The 21,068-nt window shown below is 43.6% G+C and overlaps 1 protein-coding gene across 1 annotated transcript in view; it reads left to right on the plus strand.

Moving 5' to 3' along the window:
- Positions 1-21,068, plus strand: part of dpy19l1l (dpy-19-like 1, like (H. sapiens)) — a 43,200-nt gene that overhangs the window by 11,974 nt on the left and 10,158 nt on the right. Inside the window, exons 6-16 of the mRNA XM_008291276.1 lie at positions 21-114; positions 317-374; positions 5,523-5,614; positions 7,408-7,507; positions 11,437-11,514; positions 15,049-15,135; positions 15,290-15,349; positions 15,965-16,045; positions 16,610-16,711; positions 17,639-17,710; positions 20,309-20,388. Of these exons, the coding sequence (XP_008289498.1) occupies positions 21-114; positions 317-374; positions 5,523-5,614; positions 7,408-7,507; positions 11,437-11,514; positions 15,049-15,135; positions 15,290-15,349; positions 15,965-16,045; positions 16,610-16,711; positions 17,639-17,710; positions 20,309-20,388 (904 nt within the window). The remainder of the gene's footprint in view (positions 1-20; positions 115-316; positions 375-5,522; positions 5,615-7,407; positions 7,508-11,436; positions 11,515-15,048; positions 15,136-15,289; positions 15,350-15,964; positions 16,046-16,609; positions 16,712-17,638; positions 17,711-20,308; positions 20,389-21,068) is intronic.

Below are 21,068 nucleotides of genomic sequence, written 5' to 3' on the forward strand. Positions count from 1 at the left end.
GTGTTTGTTGTGCCCACCAGGGATGGGTGACCCGGCTTATTTCTACGTGGCCTGTGTGTTCCTGCTGAACGGCTTGATGATGAGCCTGTTCTTCGTTTACGGCGCCTACCTCAGGTAACAGAACCGTCACGCTCAGATGGGCATCGGAGAGAAACGGGGCGATTTTCTCAGCAGTGAGCTGTCAGGCGTGGACCATTTGTGTCCTGTCACTGCCAGAATTATGGATTTTGGAACATCCGATAGAAGATAACCTCTCTAAATCTTTCTCCTGCTCTCTGCCTCTCTTATCTCATGTCCCCATTTCTTTCCTCACTAGTGGCAGTCGACTGGGCGGCGTTGTCACCACGATGTGTTTTTTCTTCAATCACGGCGAGGTGAGTGCGCCACCCTGGCTATCTCCAGCAGCAGATTTAAATGCTGTAACTTTGTAGTGCGCCACAAATCCCACCGAGTGTAAGCTTCTAAAATGTGTAAACCTCAAAATGAAAAGGCACTTAGAGAAGCAGAGGGTGGTTAACAGGGACTCATTTCAGCCCTCAGAGGAGCTTAGAGTTGGTTTTGGCTGGCACTCAAAACCTTCAACTCCCTCCACCCGCCTCCTTCTCCCCAGTTTCCTCCAGAACAAATAGCCAATTGCTGTTTTACCAGATCAATACTCCGACATTTTAGTCGCACGCTGACAGGTGTTTCTCGGCTCTTCCCCTGAGCGATGTGCTGGTTTGTGGCATTTCGGGAGCGTCTGTGATGTTGTCGTTCGTCGGAGGAAGTGGTGAGATCGTAAATATGTCAGAGTAGTCGGAGGTGACAAACACATGCAGGGCTGTCGTGTGATTAAATGCTGGTGCTGGATGTTATCAACCAGTCGAGGCCGGTTCTGGTGTTAAAAACATTTACGGATGTGTGGCAGCTGCGGGTCTGAAAACCTGTTAGCAGCGTGTCATAACATCTTCCAGATAAATGTTTTCATCATGTAGAAATAGGACTATACTGTTCATCAGCTGAGAACAACAACTGCTTTAGAAATAACTTTCATCAGTCGATATCTTTTTGCATCATGATTCTATTGACGGATCTGTTTTGTTGCCACTTAAATTGACGATAATCTTGCTTAACATTGTCAGTGTGGGATAGGTTATGGCTAAAAGAGGGGAGAAGACACAGCCAGATTTAAACGTACGCTTTTATTAACTGGTTAAATTAATTCTTTCAAAGTGAGATGTGTGCGTCAGTGATATCAGTAGTGTAGGTGTGGATGCCTGGATGCGATGTGGTGCAAAGTGTTGTCTGACGTAAAGACCAAACCAAAATGACACAAGCCCAAGTCACAAGCATGAGGAGAGAGAGCAGGAGCTGAGGGGTTGGCCCTTTTGTAGCCTGGGAGCGCTGGGCCCAAGCGCGCCAAGCCGGTAGGACCGCCCGCTCAGTCTCCAGCAGTTTGAGGACCTGAGGAAGCAGAGCCAAACACAGACAGCCAATGTGCCCAACCAACATAATAGGTGGGGCCGTCACAGTTGTAGGCTGCTATTGTGGAGGTTGTGGTTGTTTTTTTCTGTGGCAAAGTGGATTTTGAGACGGTAACATGCAGATAGCGGAAGAGGAGGACAAAGCTGTGGCATATACGATGAGCATCCCTCCAAAAATACATCACCCCCTGGAGTTGATCAGTCACAAGCAGCAAAAACACTGTAGTAATTACTGTTGGGTTATATTTTTGGTTTATGTGATGCTTTTTTTTATCGTTAAATATTACAGCTATATTGTACCTGCTGTGTAGTAGTCAGAGTCAGTAAAACACAGCCAACACGTAGCACACTTTCAAGGGTGGAGCAGCTTAACCGGAGAGTCAGTGCAGCACCGTCTTAGCTTCACGGATTCACCAGCAAATTTCACGCAAAACTTAACTGTCCGCAACACAAATCGACCTCGTGGTAACTCGCGTGCTATAGATCCGAACGAACGTGCCACGCCCCTCGCAGTGGAGCTGCCTACGCCCGGCGCACGCTCAAGTTCGACGTTCTGCAATATGGTTAACAGAAGCCAGCTGCCAGAAACTGAACAAAGACAGTCTTTTGATAGCAAAGTCTTTTCACTATAAATGTGTTTAGCGAGTGCTGCAGGTCGTTTCTAAAGCTTACTCACACACTGCCAGTGACCATTATGTCTGACAGAGCAGCAGAAACTTGGCACGGTTAAAGTACAAACCACTCTGTAGCTTGTGAACAAAGCAATTTAAGCAAAATCCACCAGTCACAGATCTAAGTTATGGGCTCGACTGTCTACTCTTACAGCCTCAGGCCTTGAAAGTGAACCGTTCCCAAGTTACTGTATGCGCCGAGGGTTAATGAGCAGCCGATGATAGGCGTTTACCCGCAGCAGCCTACATCCAGTAACTCAACGTCGACAGAGCAAACCCTGAATCCTGAGGCCGGTGCTATAAAGCCAGTTTTGTCTTTTCAACCTAGCAACCAATGTCAAGCTAAGCAGTCACACAAAGCTGGGTATGAACTTGTTAAGTCAACCAGTTTTTCTTCTGAGTTGAGCTATGAACGCTTTCAGATGAATGTACCGTTTTTGGTAACATGGACATTTTTCATAGAATCAGAATCTGCTTTATTGACCAAGTGTGTGACCATTTAAACCATTTCAACAAGGACAACGGATTACGGAAGGATAACAAGTGTTAAGCTATGTACAGGTAGAGATATCTGTTAAAGAGCTGGAAGCACAAACTATAATCCGAAACTAAGATAAGGAATTTAAAAACATAATACATTTTTAAAGCTGCACAGCTGCTGCAGCCTCAGTAAGAAAGGAAAGCCGGCAAAAAGGTCACCTTATGTGAATGGGTCATTTAATGAACCTGTCAGTACCACTGCCCCATCATTAGGACACCAGGAGTTACAACTGTGTTTACATTAAACGTGCTGCTTAGAGGCTATTCTTATGCCCATTTTAGCCGTATTCTTTCAGCTGCAACCCTGGTGGTGCTAAACGGTCTTGGGAGTAAAAACATCGTTCAAACCAGTAAGTAGGCTTATTGCAAATCTTGAAAGGTCAACAAGTACAAGGCTTTAGCGCTTTATCAGTCTTCATTTTGGGATTATATTGCTACACAAAGGCCTATAGAACACTGAAATTGCTTTGAAAATTCTTGCAGTCAACGGGGGGAAAAACAAACCAAGGAAGGCTGGAGTTCACTCCACTCACCAGCTGTATCTCTCATTTCTGTGCTTGTTGGACAAAGAAAAGCATTTAGACAGTCTGTAAAGCCCCAACCTCCTCCTCACTATCTGTGCATCGAGCTCCACAGGAAGGATGGAGCCATTTTCCAAGCGAATCGATTAGTGAGGCGACGGTGCTTTTATGCATGTTGATATGTTATCTTGAACAGGGATATCTCGGTCAGGGTTTTTTTTGTCCTCATTTAGTATCGAGTCTCTGCTGATACTGAGTCCCAAACCAGTACTGGGAAAATACGCTTGCACAGCGCAAACTTCAAGCACGCAGAAGTTGTTAAAATCAATTGTCTATCTTTGCTAGACAACTGAATAGCCCTGCAAGTAAATAAACTAAAATATGTCTTAGAACAGTTCCATGTAGTACTGCTTTATAGCAGTAAAATTAGAATGTTAGAAACGAGTAGTACAATCACAGTTCTGCTTCAGTTCTACGACTTTAACATTCAAAACAAATGCAAATTTCAATTTTGCTTAGTGGAGCATAGCAATAAAGCAAGTACACAAAAAATTAACAACGGAGGTTTCATTTTCCCTTCAGAGTGGAAAAGCCAACAGCAGTCACATGTGATAAAATCTGATAAAGGAGATTGGACTGGGACATCCCTAATCTTGAACATAACCTGCTCTGGAGATGGACAGGTGTGCAGCATAAGTTACCTCGATGATGTGCCCTGATAGGAACCCTGAAAACCCAGAGTTCAACCTTGATTACTTCACTAACCCCAAATTCTGGCTCATGGTAAAGGCCTCTGAAAATCCTCTGGGCGGCAGCTTCTGACCTAAAAATATATCTACTCCATACCTGTCTGAACTGGAGGTAAGGTGAGCGCTGTGTTATTATAGGAAAAACCTCCTGAGACATTTCGTTATATATACAGTCGTGACTCGATAATCTGACACTAAATGTAAAACCGTCTTTTTTGTTGGATAGCAAGACTGAGGTCGAGGAGGGCTTGATGCTTGAAGGGTCATTAGTTGTTGATATTCATTGTTCATAGTTGTTATAATAACTAGTAGGGCTGGTCCCAATAGCACTTTCTGCGCTCTGAATATTCAGGCCCAAGTAATGATGAACATATGAATATTCGGCGCGGTCAGAAGACACTTCTACCCCGGGGCAGCGCTCTGACGGGGTGGAAGTGTCCAGAACACACAGGCAGTACTTGGCTGCTGATGCTAGTTTAGTTAGCGCTCACACTTCTGTTTCCTCCATCGGTGGCGGCGGGGGAGTGGCAGATACGCTCCACCGTTACCATCCATGTTTACTTCCATAAACACTGAGCACGCTCGCTGCGTGTGACGTCGTCGTGTCCTCTTCTGCGCATGCGGGACACTTTTGGGTCGTATGAAGTTCACACAGCAGATCACATACAAGTCGCATTGAACTGGAAACGTGAACGAACTCTCAAAAAAATCCTCATTGAGCATCAAGTCCTGCAGTGTGAACGTAGCCAATCTGTGGGATTGTTCAGTCAGATAATACGCCGTCATCCTGATTGGTGACATTAAATGTCATGTCGGAGTCAGAATCCAAGGCTGTCGCTATGTTAAGGCTGTTTTTATGGGTTCTGTTGGTTTTTCCTAAAAACCTGTCGGATAGCAGGTTTAGGATTGTTAAGGGTCGGATTATCGAGTCACGACTGTATGTTTTTTTTTCATTTTTATTGGATCTTTTAAAGTCTTTTTTTTCTTTCTTTTAAGCACTTTTGTGGTGAAAGGTGCTATACAGATAACGTTTCAATCAAAAAATCATAGCGCACCTTTTTGTTTAATCAAACTTTACATAATAATAATAATAATGATAATAAAAACTAAAATGATGACCTGATAAAAAACTAGAACTGAAAAAAAGCATCTGAAGCCTTCGCCTGCTGCATTTCATTCCACTGAGCTAACCTGGAATTCATCAATAAAATGGTTCTGCCAGTACAGTGGAACAGAAATGTCTGGCTCCCTCCCAAATGGTCAGCATGGATTAGGAGCATGGAAACCTCTTCACCTGCACTATTTTTAGCCCGTCTGAAATCCTGCTATTAGACATATGCCAAATATTTTACATTAAGAGCCTGACGACATGTGCACAAGCAGTTTTGCACTTATGTATGTCAGCATGGGATTAAATTACTAGATTTATTTATAAGCTGCTGAGGAATAAAATGTATAACGGCCTGTTTTTTTTTTTCCCCGCCTTGAAAAATTATAGCCAAGTGATACGTTTTGGAGATGTTTCATTTGATTTTTTATTTATTATTGTTGTGTGTGTGGCTTCATGTGTGTGATCAGAGCACTCGTGTGATGTGGACGCCGCCCCTGAGGGAGAGCTTCGCCTACCCCTTCCTCGTCCTGCAGATGCTTCTTCTCACCTACATCCTACGGTAAACTCACCATCACTGTCTCCTTCCTAGAATGTGCCCAGCTTTAAATCCCAGTGAGGCTTCACTTTTTTTTTTTTTTTGGACATTTCTGGTTGTTTTGTAAAGTGCTTGAAGTGCACAACTGTCACATAGGAACAGCATACTAATACATGCTAGGGCCTCCCTTAGCTCCCAGAACAGCCTCAGCTCTCGGTGTCATGTACTCGGCACGATGTGTGAAACATTCTCCCTCATGTTGACTGCATGACAGAGTTTCTGCAGATTTGTCAGCTGCATATTTGTCCTGCCAATCTCCTGTTCTGCCACATCCCTGCTGGAGTCAGATCTGGCGGCTGTGGAGGCCAGCGAGTCCACTGAGTCGATTTCATGTCCGTAAAACCAGTTTGCGATGACTTCTGCTTTGTGACTTCCAGTTGGAAGTAGACATTAGAAGCAGGGCTGAACAGTTAATTTATTTTAGGCCGAAATTGCGGTTTAAAACAGCGCAATTAGCAAATCACAAAGGCAGCAATTTAGGATGGATATTATGCAGCTGGGCTTTTAGCTGTCAAGTCAGTGGTTTAACAGTTGGTATCTCATATGGTAATGCTCCGTCACATGTTTTAAATCGACTACACAGTGGATTCTGAGCACAAGCTTGAAAGCAGTAATTGCACTATTTGTCAGAAAAAAAGATGCAGTTGGATATTTTAGCCCAAATTGTTCAAGAAGACGATAAACAGTGGCCACAGACGGTTGCACATGACAGGAGTGGAACCCCGACGCGGTCCTCTGCTTTCGTATCCCATCGGCCACAAGGCTGGATGCGCTGTGCATTCTGAGCTGCTTTTCTGCTCATCACAGTTGTAAAGAATGGTTATCTGAGCCGCTGCAGCCACCCTGTCAGATCCAGTCAGGCTCGTCTCTGGCTTTTCATCAAAAAGGCGCCGCTGTCTGCAGAGCTGCTGCTCACTTTTTGTTTTCCGCCGTTCTGACTAAACTCCAGAGAAAATCCAGGACATCAGCAGCTTCAGGAATGTCACTGAAATCAGATATTCTTCCTGTTTTGATGTTAATGATATTCTGATGAAGTTTAATGAAAGCCTCTGACTCTGTATTATTTTATGCGATGCACCATCGCCTCTAATTTGCATACAGGTGTTCCTTATACAGAGTGCTGAGTGAGTGTATATCTGAACACAAAACCTGCACTTTTACTATCTTCCGACTGACGCCTGGAATATTGTAGTGTATTAGTTTGATCGTTATTCATACCTAATTGTATCTCGGCGTGTCTCTTTGTGTGAAACATAACAAGACGGAGAAGCATCTGCTCTTCTTTTCTTCTTGTTAGCACCTTGCTTCCTTGTGACTTTAACATACGACAAGCTGCAGCCAGTTTCTCACAGTTTGCAGTGTCTGTTTTAATTAGCGGTGCGAGGCAAACCTAGCTTCTGTTGTCAGCTAAATAGCACATTGAAGGAGGCTCTCTGGTGAGTTAAATCACGCAGAAACACCGTAATCTTCTTATTGCACGTCAGCTGGTGAACGACACCTCGTATTATGTGAACACCGTTAAGAAACTGTGACTTTTTTTCTCACAGTATATTGAGACTGACCCTCGTTTTGTGTTTCTGAGCCTGCCTTTGTACATAAGTGGGTTTCTGTAGTACTGTCGGAGTGAGATTAAATGTGTGTGTGTGTGTGTTTTGTCAGGCGTCTTAATGCATATTCTCTTATCTCTCCAACACCCACACTCTCTCAGCACTTTATTATTTTTTATCCATCCCTGTCTCTCGTCTCTCTCTCTCCAGGACACGGAACCCGAGCAGGACAGCCATGGTCGCCCTGGGCATCTCCAATTTGTGCTTTATGCTGCCTTGGCAGTTTGCCCAGTTTGTGCTGCTCACTCAGGTAAACGGAGAGCAAGAGAAACATTAAGAGAGAATGTGGGAAGAAAGGAGAGGAGGCAGAGAAAATAAGGAGAAAATAGAGTCTTGGAGAGAACAGAGGACTCTGGCAGGGAAAGGTGCAAAGAGTGCAGACGCTTGGCAGGGCGGCAAAGAAATAAAGCGACGGGAAAGAATGCAGGGGAAGGGATAAAGACAGGAGAAATTACAAGAATACACCATTTACATTCTCACTGGATTAAGCTCTCTCTGTATACAGCAGGGAGTCCCCATGTTCTCCCCGTACAGCGTGGGTTCTCTCCAGGTTCTCCGGCTTCCTCCCACACAATCCAAAAACATGTTGAGGTTAACTGGTGATTCTGTTGTGTGAGTGTGCTTGGTTGCTCGAAAACGTTCATCATGTCTTCTTAGTGATAATATAACGTTCAGGTTCTTTATTCAGACATGTAGAGTGTGGTTCTTATTACCTGACAGTTTCGGCGACAACGCTCGCCTTCTTCAGAGATGACAACTGACAGCGGGTGACGTATCAGCCGGCACATGTTGACAGCCGGCACCTGCGGCACGCACAGCAGAGCCGCCAGATCCGCCGGGAAAGCCACGCCCACACCAAAATGGTGTGTCGTGGCGAGCCCAACAGACCCGACCGCCCCGCCAGGCGTGCCGCCCTCCCCCGCCGGTTACTTTTTCTGGAGCAGGTAGTCCCAAGCCTGCGAGAGCATGAAGCCCCCTTCGTCCCTGGGCGTGCCGCAGGTGCCGGCTGTCAACATCTGCCGGCTGACACGTCACCCGCTGTCAGTTGTCATCTCTGAAGAAGGCGAGCGTTGTCGCCGAAACTGTCAGGTAATAAGAACCACACTCTACATGTCTGAATAGAGAACCTGAACGTTATAGTGTGCTTGGTTGTCTGTCTCTAAGTGTGGCCCTGCGACGGACTGGCGACCTGTCCACGGTGTCCCCTGCCTTCGCCCTAAGATGGCTGGGATAGACTCCAGCCCCCCCGCGACCCTAGTGAGGATTAAGCGATGTATAGATAATGGATGGATGTATACAGCAGCAAAGCAAGGATGTGAAGTAGAAAGATTATTTTGAGTGGAATAGTTAAGATTGAGACGGACAGATTTAAGTTAGAAGTAGTAAGTTAAAGTGTGTAGGCAGGCAGACAAAAGAGTTCAACAGAAGTTTAAACCACCGCTCGACGACAACCAGGCCAAACGCTGCGAGCATCTGCGCTCAGCAACAGTTTAGCCCACGCTGCCGTGCCCCCCCTCAGGACTCTTGGTGCAGGGAGTTTAACGATATGTCGTTTCATAGCTGTAATTTCTGTCTTTTACATTCATAAGCTGTTAATTAAACCCATTCGCCTCATCTAGTGCAAGAATAAAAGCAAATCAAGGCCGAATGCATCCGCCCACAGTGCTTACTCATCAGTCCAGATGGAGCCCGACATCAGGTTTTTAAAAAATGCTTTAATTACACAGTTAAAAGCATCAATCTGTAGTATGCTTCACATCTTTACTGCACATTTGTACACAGCTAAAGCCTAAAGTGGGCCACCGGAGCAATTACACACTTTTAATGTGTTGGGAAATACGTCGGCCCGTCTAGAAAAGCTTTTACAACGCGGTTAATCGAATTTGCATGTAAATATGTATTAAAACCTGACATTTATATTTCCATCTTCTCCCTTGTGTGATTACATCCTGCGATTAGTGAAAGAAAACTAAAATGTTAAAGCAGGAAGTTGTAAGTAGACGGAATGATAAGAAGTTAGAAAGCTTCTTTAAACGTTGGGTTTCATTTTAAATGTCAGAATCAGCAAATCAGATTAATTAGCAAATTAGACAGCATTAGTAATTACACAAAAGGAAATGAGGCCAAGAGAGACGTAACAGAGGTCCCCAGCTGGACCAGAACCAGCAGCGCTGTGCTTCACGGTCAGCATCTTTACCCCCTAAGAGAGCAGAGAGCCTGTAATAGCTTTTTAAAGTGGATTCATCTATTGATCATAGCCAGACACAGCAAAAGTCTGTAATTATTCCAGTAGCACACTCCCGGCTCTACAATATGGAGCCATTATGATACAGTTTTAATCTATGCAGTTCCAGTGCAGCAGCAGGCTGCTCTCAGTACGCGGCTCTAACTTCTGGACACCACAAACATACTGTGGATGTTTTGTATGTACTTACAGTTTCATGTCACAGTGCTTTACATAAGACAGACAAAGGCAATAAGAGTTTATATAGCAGATTGCAGTTTAAAATGACACTTGCTCGGCTCCTTCTGTTCACATTTCAAAGTGTCCTTGGGCAAAACGCTGAACCCCCGGATGGCGCCAGACAGACCAGTGCTGCGACTGGGCCTAAATGAGTGCATGAATGGCAGTTTGTTAAAGAAAAACACGATACAAATGCAGCTTTTACCTTATAAAGTCTAGATTTTACATAATTTCCTCCTGATAAATAAATAATAACAGATTTCTATACGGATGACGACAGCACTGTGTCCACCTTTAGTAAAATTTTAGCTGGTGATTTATTGTCATTGCAGTAATTGCGATTAGCGATTTTTACGTTTATTTGATGCCCCTATTAGTTTTATATTAGCGGTAGTGGCGACTTTTAATGCCATGTTTTTGCTGTAAATCTGGCGAATTGCCTCCTCTAAGTTATTGGGCTCTCCTTCTCCGTTGGCTCGACACCAGCTTTGGTGTTTGACTTTGCAACTAAATCCAGGACTGTTAGTAGACGCTCATTAAAATGCAGTTGATCAGATGTTATTATAAGCTAAGCTCCTTGATGTAAACAGTCATTAAACCAATGCAGAAGAAGGACTCGCAAACGGTGGAAAACGATGTAGGAATAGTGATTAAAACATGACATTTCTGTTCGTTTCATCAGACTCTTTTTATACAGGTGTATGGAAACGATTCTTATGATGATGAAAAATGACAGTTAGCTCAAACACTTGCCATCAAGCGAACAATTGCCACAGGTCTATGTGTGCTTCTGTATGGAATGACATTTTAAGCACATTTTAAATACCCTGAAAACTCATAAGAAACTGTTATAATTCAGCATCTTTTCGATATGCTTAGTAGTTGCCAGCAACAAACTTGAGGTCAAAACATGAAAATGTGCTGGATGTAGGAAGCTGGCCTCATCTCTGCCACCAATACAAACCAACTACGGATGTCTGTGCCTGAAGTTTTACAGTGAAACAGTTGTTTACAGGTGTTTTAGTGTTGGAGCTTTCTGGAGTAAAGCAGGGGTCTCAGACTCAGTTTACCTGGAGGCCACTGGAGGTAGAGTCTGAGTGAGGCTGGGCCGCATCAAATATTCCACAAAAAAAGGGTTTCAAGTATTCAAAAAACGGTACAACTGAGCCAATCTTCTCAATCTTTATTAATAACAGTTCAGAACATGAACGGTTCTAAAGAACATCGGCTCCTCTTACCAGAGAGCTGGCAGCGCTTCCTCTGACACAGCTGAGCCACATTTGGCTTGAGGGAGGAAACAGTTGAGACCCTCAGTTTGGCTTGAAGATGCTCATCAGTAAGTCTGAACCTGAACTTTGACTTATTAAAGTTCATGGCGGTGAAGAGCTTTTCACACAGATGGAATAAAACAAACAAAACATGCATTTGCACTGGGTGACAGGATGTATTTTCCCTCCGCTCGGTGACTCTCCAGAATCACGTTTCAAGTGTTGCTAATTCATGTTGCTGACACAAACCTGAGCTATGGTCGCCCACAAGTGATAAAAATGATAAAACGCCCAGAGCAACGACTCATAGTGAGAAAAACGCGCTAACGTTAAACTTTGATGTCATGTAGAGGGCCACAAAATATTATTTGGTGGGCCTTAATTGGACCGTGGGCCTTGAGTTTGAGACCCCTGCTGTAAAGGTTGTGTACTGTTTTTGTTTTTCAGGTGGCGTCCCTGTTTGCGTCGTACATCCTGGGTTACCTCGCTGCCACCAAGATGCAGTCCATCCTCGTCACTCATATGGTACAGTTGATGCTCCTCCCTGTTATCTATCATTGTGTTTGTGTTGCCTAAATAAGGGATTTGATTGGCTTTGTTTGGATCATGTGTTACACTGGCCACAAGGCAAAGTTTTTCTAGCTTCTGTCCTCTAACTTATAACTTGCTCTTGCGCTTATCTCACTCAACTCCTTGCTCGGGAGAATTTCACGTGAGCCGTGAGTTTGCCACCGGCACCAGCAGGGACGGGCGTGATTGTCCTCAGCATTAACGATAACGCTGCGCATCCACGAGGGCCGTTTTAGCATGAGAGGCGGAGGATGAACTTATTTCACACTTCCAAGGACAAAAGTATATCTGTATTTATGTGAGAGTGTGTAAAGATGTTTGTGTGTGTGTGTGTGTCCATGTGTGTGTTATTCTGACCGTTCGTCCCCATTCTCCGCATTCTTTCGCCCTAATCCTCTCAGCATGCCAGGCTGTTAGCCAGGGCCTGTGCGCTTCACAGATAAGGAGAAGGGCCTTTGTGGTAAGATGGTGGAGATTTGTGTCAGATGGAGGCATATGGCTCTGCATAATTTAGAGAGCCTGGCGATGATGACTTTGGCTTGTGTGTGTCCAAGAAAAGAATACAGACACACAAGCAGACGTGTGTGTCCTCTGCGACCTACAGCGTTGCTCATGGTCGAGCTGTGTCACTTGTTACTGAGCGGACACGCATGTTGGGCTGCAGATAACAAATGCTTTCATTATCGGGTACGATTAACTGAACCTGTAAAATGTCTAAAAAAGAAAACACAATTTCTGAGATCCCAAATTGGCGCCTGTGCAAAATCTGCCAGTATTTATGGGTGTCGTCAACCAACAGAAACCTTGGTCTGAACTGAAATTATACCTAATCTTGAAACAAATGGGGAAAAATGAAATCTTTACAATGCTTTTACATGCCACAGCAGCATCCAAAAATATAGAAAGAAAGTACAAGAAAATCACAATAATTTATAATAACAATATTCACATTGAAAAAGAAAATAGATTGTGCAAAAATGAATCCATGACCATGAACTGTCCATTTGGTCAACATCAGCCAGTGATGCTGATGTTGTAAAGTCGTACTGCAGTTGGTAGGAATGACCTGTGGTGGCGCTCTTTCTTGCAGAGAGGACGTCTCAGTCTGCTGCTGAAGGAGCTGCTTAAAGCCCCCACAGCCTCATGCAGCGGGTGAGAGGGGTTGTCCATGATGGATGTGAGCTTTGCTAACATCCTCCTCTCACCCACCTCCTCTGTGGAGTCCAGGGAGCAGTCCAGGACAGAACTGGTCCTCCTCACCAGTCTGTTCAGCCTCTTTCTGTCCCTGTCTGTGCTCCCTGCTCCCCAGCAGACCACTGCATAGTAAACAGCAGACGCCACCACAGTGTCGTAGAATGTCCTGAGCAGAGTCCTGCACACTCCAAAGGAGCTCAGTCTCCTCAGCAGACGACTTTGGCCCTTTTTGTACAGGACCTCTATGTTGTTAGGTTAACTAGATTAACCAAATAGATAGTAAATAGTAATAAATAGTTGATTAGCTAAATTAGCCAAAGACTGCTAGCCCTGTTTGTGTCAATGAAAACGAAAAGCTAGTCTTAAATCATTTCAACCTGATTGTTTTATACTGAAATGACAACAACAGACTCTGAGCAGACCTTTGTGCTCCTGTAGTCATGTGATTTCTGAAAATAGGACTATAGCAACCCAGTTTAAAGAACTATATAGGTTAGACAGGATAGACAGGTTTCAGATGATCTGCCATGTTGGTTGTTTAGCTATGGTTAGCATCGTTCGCTCGCAACTTGAAGGTCGCCGGTTTGCGTCCCGGTGAGGACACCCGGGATCTTTCTGTGTGGAGTCTCCATGTTCTTTCCATGTTCCCCCAGGTTCTCCAGCTTCCTCCCAAACATGCTGAGGTTAATTGTTGATTCTAAATTGTCCGTAGGTGTGAATGTGAGTGTGCTTGGTTGTCTGTCTCTAAGTGTAGCCCTGTGATAGACTGGTTACCTGTCCAGGTGAACCTGCCTTCACCCTGAGTCAGCTGGGATAGACTCCAGCCCCCCATGACCCTAGTGAGGATTAAGCGGTGTATACATAATGGATGGATGTTTAAAAACTCTACACGTAACTTTTGATCATCCATTTTAGACCCAGCAGTCTCCATTAGGTTGGGAAACTTCAAAGTTATAATAACGCAGCTGTGTTTACAGGTCGTCTGTTCCTTTCGCTGCCAGAAATAATGAATTTGATGCAGCACTTTTCTCCTCAATAAAACACCGCTGGTGATTGTTTGAATAATCTGGTTGGATGAGAGTAACACAACTGAACAAACTGACCAGTTGCCCCGGAGACTATAGCCATGCAAACATTTAATTTACAATGATGATAAATCAGTGAAAATCAACAATGTTTATTATTTTTGCCTGCAAAATAAATGATTAGTAGTTTATTGTAATTGTCAATCAACAGTAAATTAATATGCAATTAGTTTATCTAATTTTGTGTTTGTTTATTTGTTTTCCTTTTTCGGAGATATGCCAAAAATTTACTATTTGTAGCCTTTTAGTCTTTTGTGATAGTAGACAGCTTTTGAGAACAAGCAAGAAGAACTGTTTTTAGACATTTTAATAGACCAAGCAATCGATCAACAAAGTGATAATCATATTAACTAAGAATGACATGATTTGTCCACTACAACCAGGAATAAGTCATTACATTTTGACTGCTTGATTAATTGACTTGCAATATTGTTTGTGTGTGATTTTGTGACCACCAGACTTTCTTTGGATGTTATTTAACATTATTGACATAAAGCAATGATGTCATTGTGGTGTTTGGTTCAGTTTGGTCAGGTTTGGTTTTTGTACTCTGCCCTTCTTGTGACTGTCGGTACCTGTTGATCCATTATATTTAGGTACTCAGCTGTTTATCTGTTACTTTCATGTTTATCCATTTCTGTTCGCTAAGTGTTCAGAGGCCTGCTAGATTGTAAACTGCTTTCACACAGACATTACAGCTGCTCAACATGTGGGTAATTTTTCATTTTCAGATCGTGTTATTAGACTATACAATCTTTGCAAGCACTCGCTAGCAGTTGATTGTAAGTGCCCCTGGTTGGTAATCACTGTGTGCGCGATGCGGAGCGATGCATTATTCTGCTCTTCACTGTAGGATTTAGCATCAAGAGTTCATGGAATGGGATTATTTTCTGCTCCTGGCTGTGTATATCCAGTTGAATGCATTTGTTAGACTTATTATTGACATTTAATACAGTATCTCCCAGACCAGCCTCCTTCTGCAGGGAGGCAGAGATGCTATTTGCAGTCAGCATTGGATATGGAAACCTAAAGAAGCTGGCTGAGCCTCAAGAGCTCGCTGCCAACATCATATGTTCAGCATTATTTCTAATTACACAGACAGATCACGCACATTAAGCTGCTCGATGGGCTGTGCTTGAACAGCCCACAGCCGTGTGAGCGCCGCGGGATTGTAATGAATGACACCTCCTCTCTCTCTGGCCTCCCGCAGATCACACTCGGCGTCTGCTTTATCCTGATGTTCGGCAACGCCATGCTCCTCACGTCCTTCTACGCCTCCTCGCTCGTCTCCATCTGGGTGAGTTCGACGAGGAGTCCGATGCACTGCATGAAAACTTGTTGATTGATTGGGTTGGTCGAGATGAGCTCGGTTTGATCAGTGTTTGACTTAAAGGAGCAGCAAATGCATTTGTAAAAGTAAATGTGTTGATTGTTTTTGTTTGTGTTTTTAGGTGATCATTGCATTGAGAGATCGATTTGCACAAGTCTTTAAGGCTGGCATCGTCATCTGGGTGGGTTTTTGTACCTTATTGCAAAAGTGCATTCTGTATTTACACCTATTTTTATTCATTCCTACAATATTTTTATATTTTAAAGCAAAAACAGCCCAAAAAAATAGAAAGAAATACCCAAAACTTACAGTTACTTCTCCAGGCTACCTCCTCTAATAAGACATTCCTCTATTTTATTTAGTTTTGGGCTTCATATTTAATCCATTTTCCACACTCTCTCAAAAAATCCAATACATATTTTATTCTGCTTCTTGTGTTTAGAGGAATGCAGAGATGTTTTTTTTTTTTATCACTTTATTTTAGCTAAAATAACCAAATGTGGCTAAAAGCGATAATTTAACATCAGCTTTTTTTAATTCTTTATTGACTATGTGCCAGTATTTAAGATGAACATCTCCAATAACAAAAATGCCATCGACCTTGTGGCCCTAACTTAGTGTTTCTGTGTCGGCTTGCTAAATAAACAGCCCAGAGGTAAAACAGTGGAACTGCCTCACTTTCCATTTACTTTCACTTGAAACGGCAGCACCTGGAATATTTGATTATAAGTCTGCCTGCCTCGTGTCGTGTGAACACGTCAACCAGCCAATGTGTGCGTCTTTTCTTCTGCTGCAGGTCATGCAGGGTCTGGCTTGGGTCGGCTCCACAGTTCTGCTGAAATTCATGCTGTCCACGATCTTCGGTGCTTCTGATGATGTAAGCTACTGTAACGTCATGTCTGGAAAGCCCACAAATAGTCGTGTTCCTTGTGTGACAGTGATGGTGTGTTTGTCGTGTACGATGTGAGTTTGTAGGTTGACATGTTGAAATGTTTAGCAGTTGTGTCATTTCACACCAGAGGAGATTGTACTGTACAATAAAGGAGCTGCAAGGTGGATCTGTGGTTAGCACCGTCGCCTCACAGCTAGAAAGTTGCCGGTTCGCAACCAGGTGAGGACACCCGGGATCTTTCTGCGTGGAGTCTCTATGTTCTCCCCGTGCAGCGTGGGTTCCTCCCACACAGTCCAAAAACATGCTGAGGTTAATTGGTGATTGTAAATTGTCCGTAGGTGTGAATGTGAGTGTGCTTGGTTGTCTGTCTCTAAGTGTAGCCCTGTGATAGACTGGTTACCTGTCCAGGTGAACCTGCCTTCACCCTGAGTCAGCTGGGATAGACTCCAGTGAGGATTAAGCGGTGTATAGATGATGGATGGATGAACAATAAAGAATATTTTCAAATTCATTCAAACGTTTTCAAATCCAAATACATGTCATTTACAGGCTCATATCAGTGGACTCATCAAATCCAAGTTCACGAGCTACAACGACTTCCACACTCTGATGTACACGTGCGCTGCCGAGTTTGACTTCATGGAGTTAGAGGTAAGGTTGTTTGTTTATCAGAATCCGTTCCTCCATCAGAGCTGACATTTACCTTCTGCCACTAAAGTGCGCTATCTGATCACTGCGACTCTTGTCAGCTGAAGCCTCCGCCGATAACTCGCAAGTCTCGGGCGGTTCGCTGCGAAAGTCTCGACAAATTTCAGTTTTTTAAAATGTCACTCAGTCTCCTGTGAAGATGTCAGAAATATCAAAACGCCTGCTGCTTTTGTATCAGAGTGGCAGGATTGTCTCAGCGGGGCTGAGTGTACGGAGCGCCAGATCTGTGCTACGGATATGACAGGAAGCAGGAACCTGACAGCAGAACCTGGCAGCTCTCCTCGGGCTGAGTTATGTGCTAGACAGTGGCCTGGTTTCGTGTGTCTGTTCTCCGAGCAGCGCAGAGGGACTAATGCATGCTTTTATAACTCGCAATAAATCAGCCACAATTAAACCAGAACTTTCCTTTCTCGGACCAGAAGGAGAGCACACTCAAACCTTTACGCTGGCTTTTGCATTGATTTTGAAATTCTTTTATTAGTTCAAAAAGCACTGTCAGGTTTGCATCATACTATCTATCAGGAATGGTGAAAAGGAGCCTTTCGATTCTCTTGCACTGAAAATATTAACATATAAGTGTCTCATAAGTTTTTAGAGAAGTTTTCTTATATTTTTTTTGTGTCTTGGTTCCTGTTTTTAATAAACATTTTACAGTTTTATTGTGATCTACTGATGTACTTCCTTTACTCACCTTGTACTTTTTTCCATATTTCACTCATACTCTGCTGTGCTTTAGTCCTCTAGTTAGGTGAAATTTGAACTTGTCTAGCTTAACTTAGTCTAGCTGTTGATTCATTGAATGATGCTGTGAATGTGCACATGCGTTTCTTCTTGTGAAACCCATTACAAAGCTGTCCTCTCTATCTCCAGACGCCTGTACGGTACCTGAAAACGTTGCTGCTGCCCGTCAACGTGCTGGTGGTCGCTCTCATTGCCGGCAGGGTGAGTCTTCTTCGAGTTTTCTTTGACTGTAACAGGTGTGGCCTAAAAAAATTAAGTCTAACACCCAAAGCAAGCCGAGGAGATTACAGGGGATGAAGATCTGTGTGTGTGTGTGTGGTTTAATACCAATTAGAAACTTCATTAACAGCTAATTGACTTATAATGCTTCACTCGGAGTCTGCGGAGAAAAACAATTATTTGCTTCCGTAGTTATTCTTGCCACTCCAGAGGCTTTGCATTCTGGACGAGCACATGCAGTATTGCAGAGTTTACGATAATAAAAGCGGCAGATTTGACACTGGAAATTCAGACAGCTGGACGGAAAGTGATGCTCGCGTGTTTTGACAGCCTGTCACTGGCAAATTTAATCAGCTGCAGCCAGTTCTGTGAGTGAGCAAACAGTGCAGCGGGTTGGTTTCTAACAATATCACACAGCGCGTCCTGCTGACTTATTTTAAATAAGAATAATTCAAAGAGTTCTTGATGTGCGCTTGACGGCTGCTGAAAGTGGCGGTCGACCAGGCTTTCAGTGGCTGATGCCCATTATATGCAGAGCCGAGCGGTGGGCGGCTGATTAAACATCGTGTTGTTGTTGGTTTTGAGCAGCCACAGTACGTAACAGTTGCGCCACATATCAGCGGATTCCTAATAATAGTGATAGCGAAGAATTATGCTGTTAGGTAATAACGAGAAATGAAATCCCAGCGTGATGCTTCATGTTATCTGAGGCTAACAGTTACCCGTGAAATGACAAATCTGATAAATGCTTTATTACTGCGGTTCCTCGGCAGTGCAACTGGAAGCAGTTTAATTAAACAGTCAACACTGTATGTGGAAATAGAAGTGGCCATATTAATATGTTGAGCTTTGAAGGCTGGGGATTGTAAGTCTCACTGTTTTGTCTCTGGTATCATCACATCCAGCTCGTTCCCCATTGGTTCACAGCAACCACTGGCTGCCTTCACCACAGACTCTGCTTTCGTTTTTTTTTGCTTACCGGCCTCATTAAACAATGAGCCGATGCAAATTATCTCAAAATGACAATTAATGAGTCTATGACTGGCTGGAAGACTGAGACTAAAGCTGCAGGTCGATGGCAAAAATGAAAAAAGATGTTACAGAAACTTGATGTTATGTTTTTTTTAACTATAAGAGAAAATATTTGAGCCCAGCCAGTGTGTCAGGATGTATTATGTTTATGGTAGCATCAGCTGCTTGTGCTGTTGGGGTCTAAACTTCTACAGATCAAATTAAGGGCAGGACAAGCTCGGTGGTTAGCATCGTTGCCTCGCAGCTAGACGGTCGCCGGTTCACGTCCCGGTGAGGACACCTGGGATCTTTCTGCGTGGAGTCTCCCACCCTGAGTCAGCTGGGATAGACTCCAGCCCCCCATGACCCTAGTGAGGATCAAGCGGTATATAGATGATGGATAGGTGGATGGGAATTGGGAGAATTTGCGTAAATAATGCACATTGATAATGCAGTTTTTTGTGCAACTTGTACTGCTACAAGATATTGTAGTTGGATGATGTTGCTGAACTTGTTAGCTTTGGAAGTAACAGTCGCTGTAAGCAGTAATAAAGACATGTTTGTGATAGCAGACAATGTTAGAGTAGACAAACAGATTGTTCAATCCACTCATTACTAGTTTGTACCAACAATACTATCAGGAACATGTTTTTGCTACTAAGTTGTTAATTGGATATGCAGCATTTTAAAAAATCTTTGACACACGGTAGTTATTTATCAAAAAGAAACTTCCAAACACCTTTCAACTGCATCACATGCTGCAAAATGTAATCATGAAAGGAGTTAAATAATCGGAGCACCTGACAAAATCCCAGATTCAGAGCTTCAGCAACGTGTAAACTTTCCTACAAAAAGCTATTACAATCCAAGATATGTAGAAAGAGCAGCACAGAATAGCCGTAAAATATATATCGGGAATCACAAGTTTCTTCTTGGCTTCCTCAGTTCTGAAGTCTTTTGTAGTTCAGAAATTACACAGATGTGTCTGCGGGAAGGTGTCAGAGCTGCAATATGAAACCTCCCATCGCACCTTCCAGAACAGCGCAGCAGGCAGTCAGACATGACGATCAAATCACTTTTTGAGCCTTGAGACTTCACTGCAGCAGGAAGACAGAGCTGGCTGTCTCAGCTGCTCTGGTCACTACACATTCCTGCTCCCTGAGCTGCCTGAATATAGGAAGAGGCTTTTTAAAATTCAGGTTACGTTCTTTGAGTTTCATGAAATTGTTTTGTTTGCTCAGAAATTGACACATGTGCTCATTTAAGCTTTTCCAAGTGAAGAATAGAGAGATTTATTCCTGATTCCTGTCACATGAGACATTTTTAGAGGAAAAACATCAGAGAAAGAATATTTAAGGAAGTCCTCTTTATGTCGTTTAATCTTATTATGTCTTGCCCACGCTAAGCTGAGAATACATGAATCGATTTGACAAAGCATGGTATGCTGTACATGAGCAAGCTGTTGGGGATGTCTCCTCATACAGCAAATCTGTCACACAGAGCTGGAAACATGACATGAGACGGAATATGCTTTTACAATATTATGTTCCAACCATTTGTCCTCTCCAGACTGTCCAGGATATAGTCCGGACCCTGCGGCAGGGAGGGAAGACATCTGTCAAGACGGATGAAGCTGATGAAGCTGCAGGGTGAGGCTTTGTTGTGACCTTGTTGCTGATTTCACTCTCTTTCTGTGTTTATGTGATTAAATACAAAGAAGACTAAAAAGGAAGATTATTTTGAAATGACTTGTTTTGGTGGATTTGAACAAGCAATATCTTGATGTATATATACAGTCATGACTCGATAATCCGGCACTAAATGTAAAACCTTCTTTTATGTCGGACAGCAAGACGGAGGTCGAGATACAAGGAGGGCTTGATGCTGGAAGGCTCATTAGTTGTTAATATTTATTGTTTATAGTTGTTATAATACCGAGTAGGGCTGGTCCCAATAGCACTTTCTGGTCTCTGGATATTCAGGCCCAGTTAATGATGAATATTCGGCACGGTCGGGGGACACTTCCACCCCGGGGCAGCGCTTCGACGGGGTGGAAATGGCTGGAATGCACAGGCAGTACTTGGCTGCTGATGCTAGTTTAGTTAGCATCACACTTCTGTTTCCCCCACCGCCGTGCGCATGCAGGACACTTTTGGGTCGTATGAAGTTCACACAGCAGATCACATACAAGTCGCATTGAACTGGAAATGTGAACGAACTCACAAAGAAATCGGATTTCACGAAAAAATCCTCATTGAGCATCAAGTCCTGCAGTGTGAACGTAGCCAATCTGTGGGATTGTTCAGTCAGATAATACGCCGTCATCCTG

Source organism: Stegastes partitus, unplaced genomic scaffold (assembly GCF_000690725.1).
Source record: "Stegastes partitus isolate 25-593 unplaced genomic scaffold, Stegastes_partitus-1.0.2 Scaffold729, whole genome shotgun sequence".
NCBI classification, from domain to species: Eukaryota; Metazoa; Chordata; class Actinopteri; family Pomacentridae; genus Stegastes; species Stegastes partitus.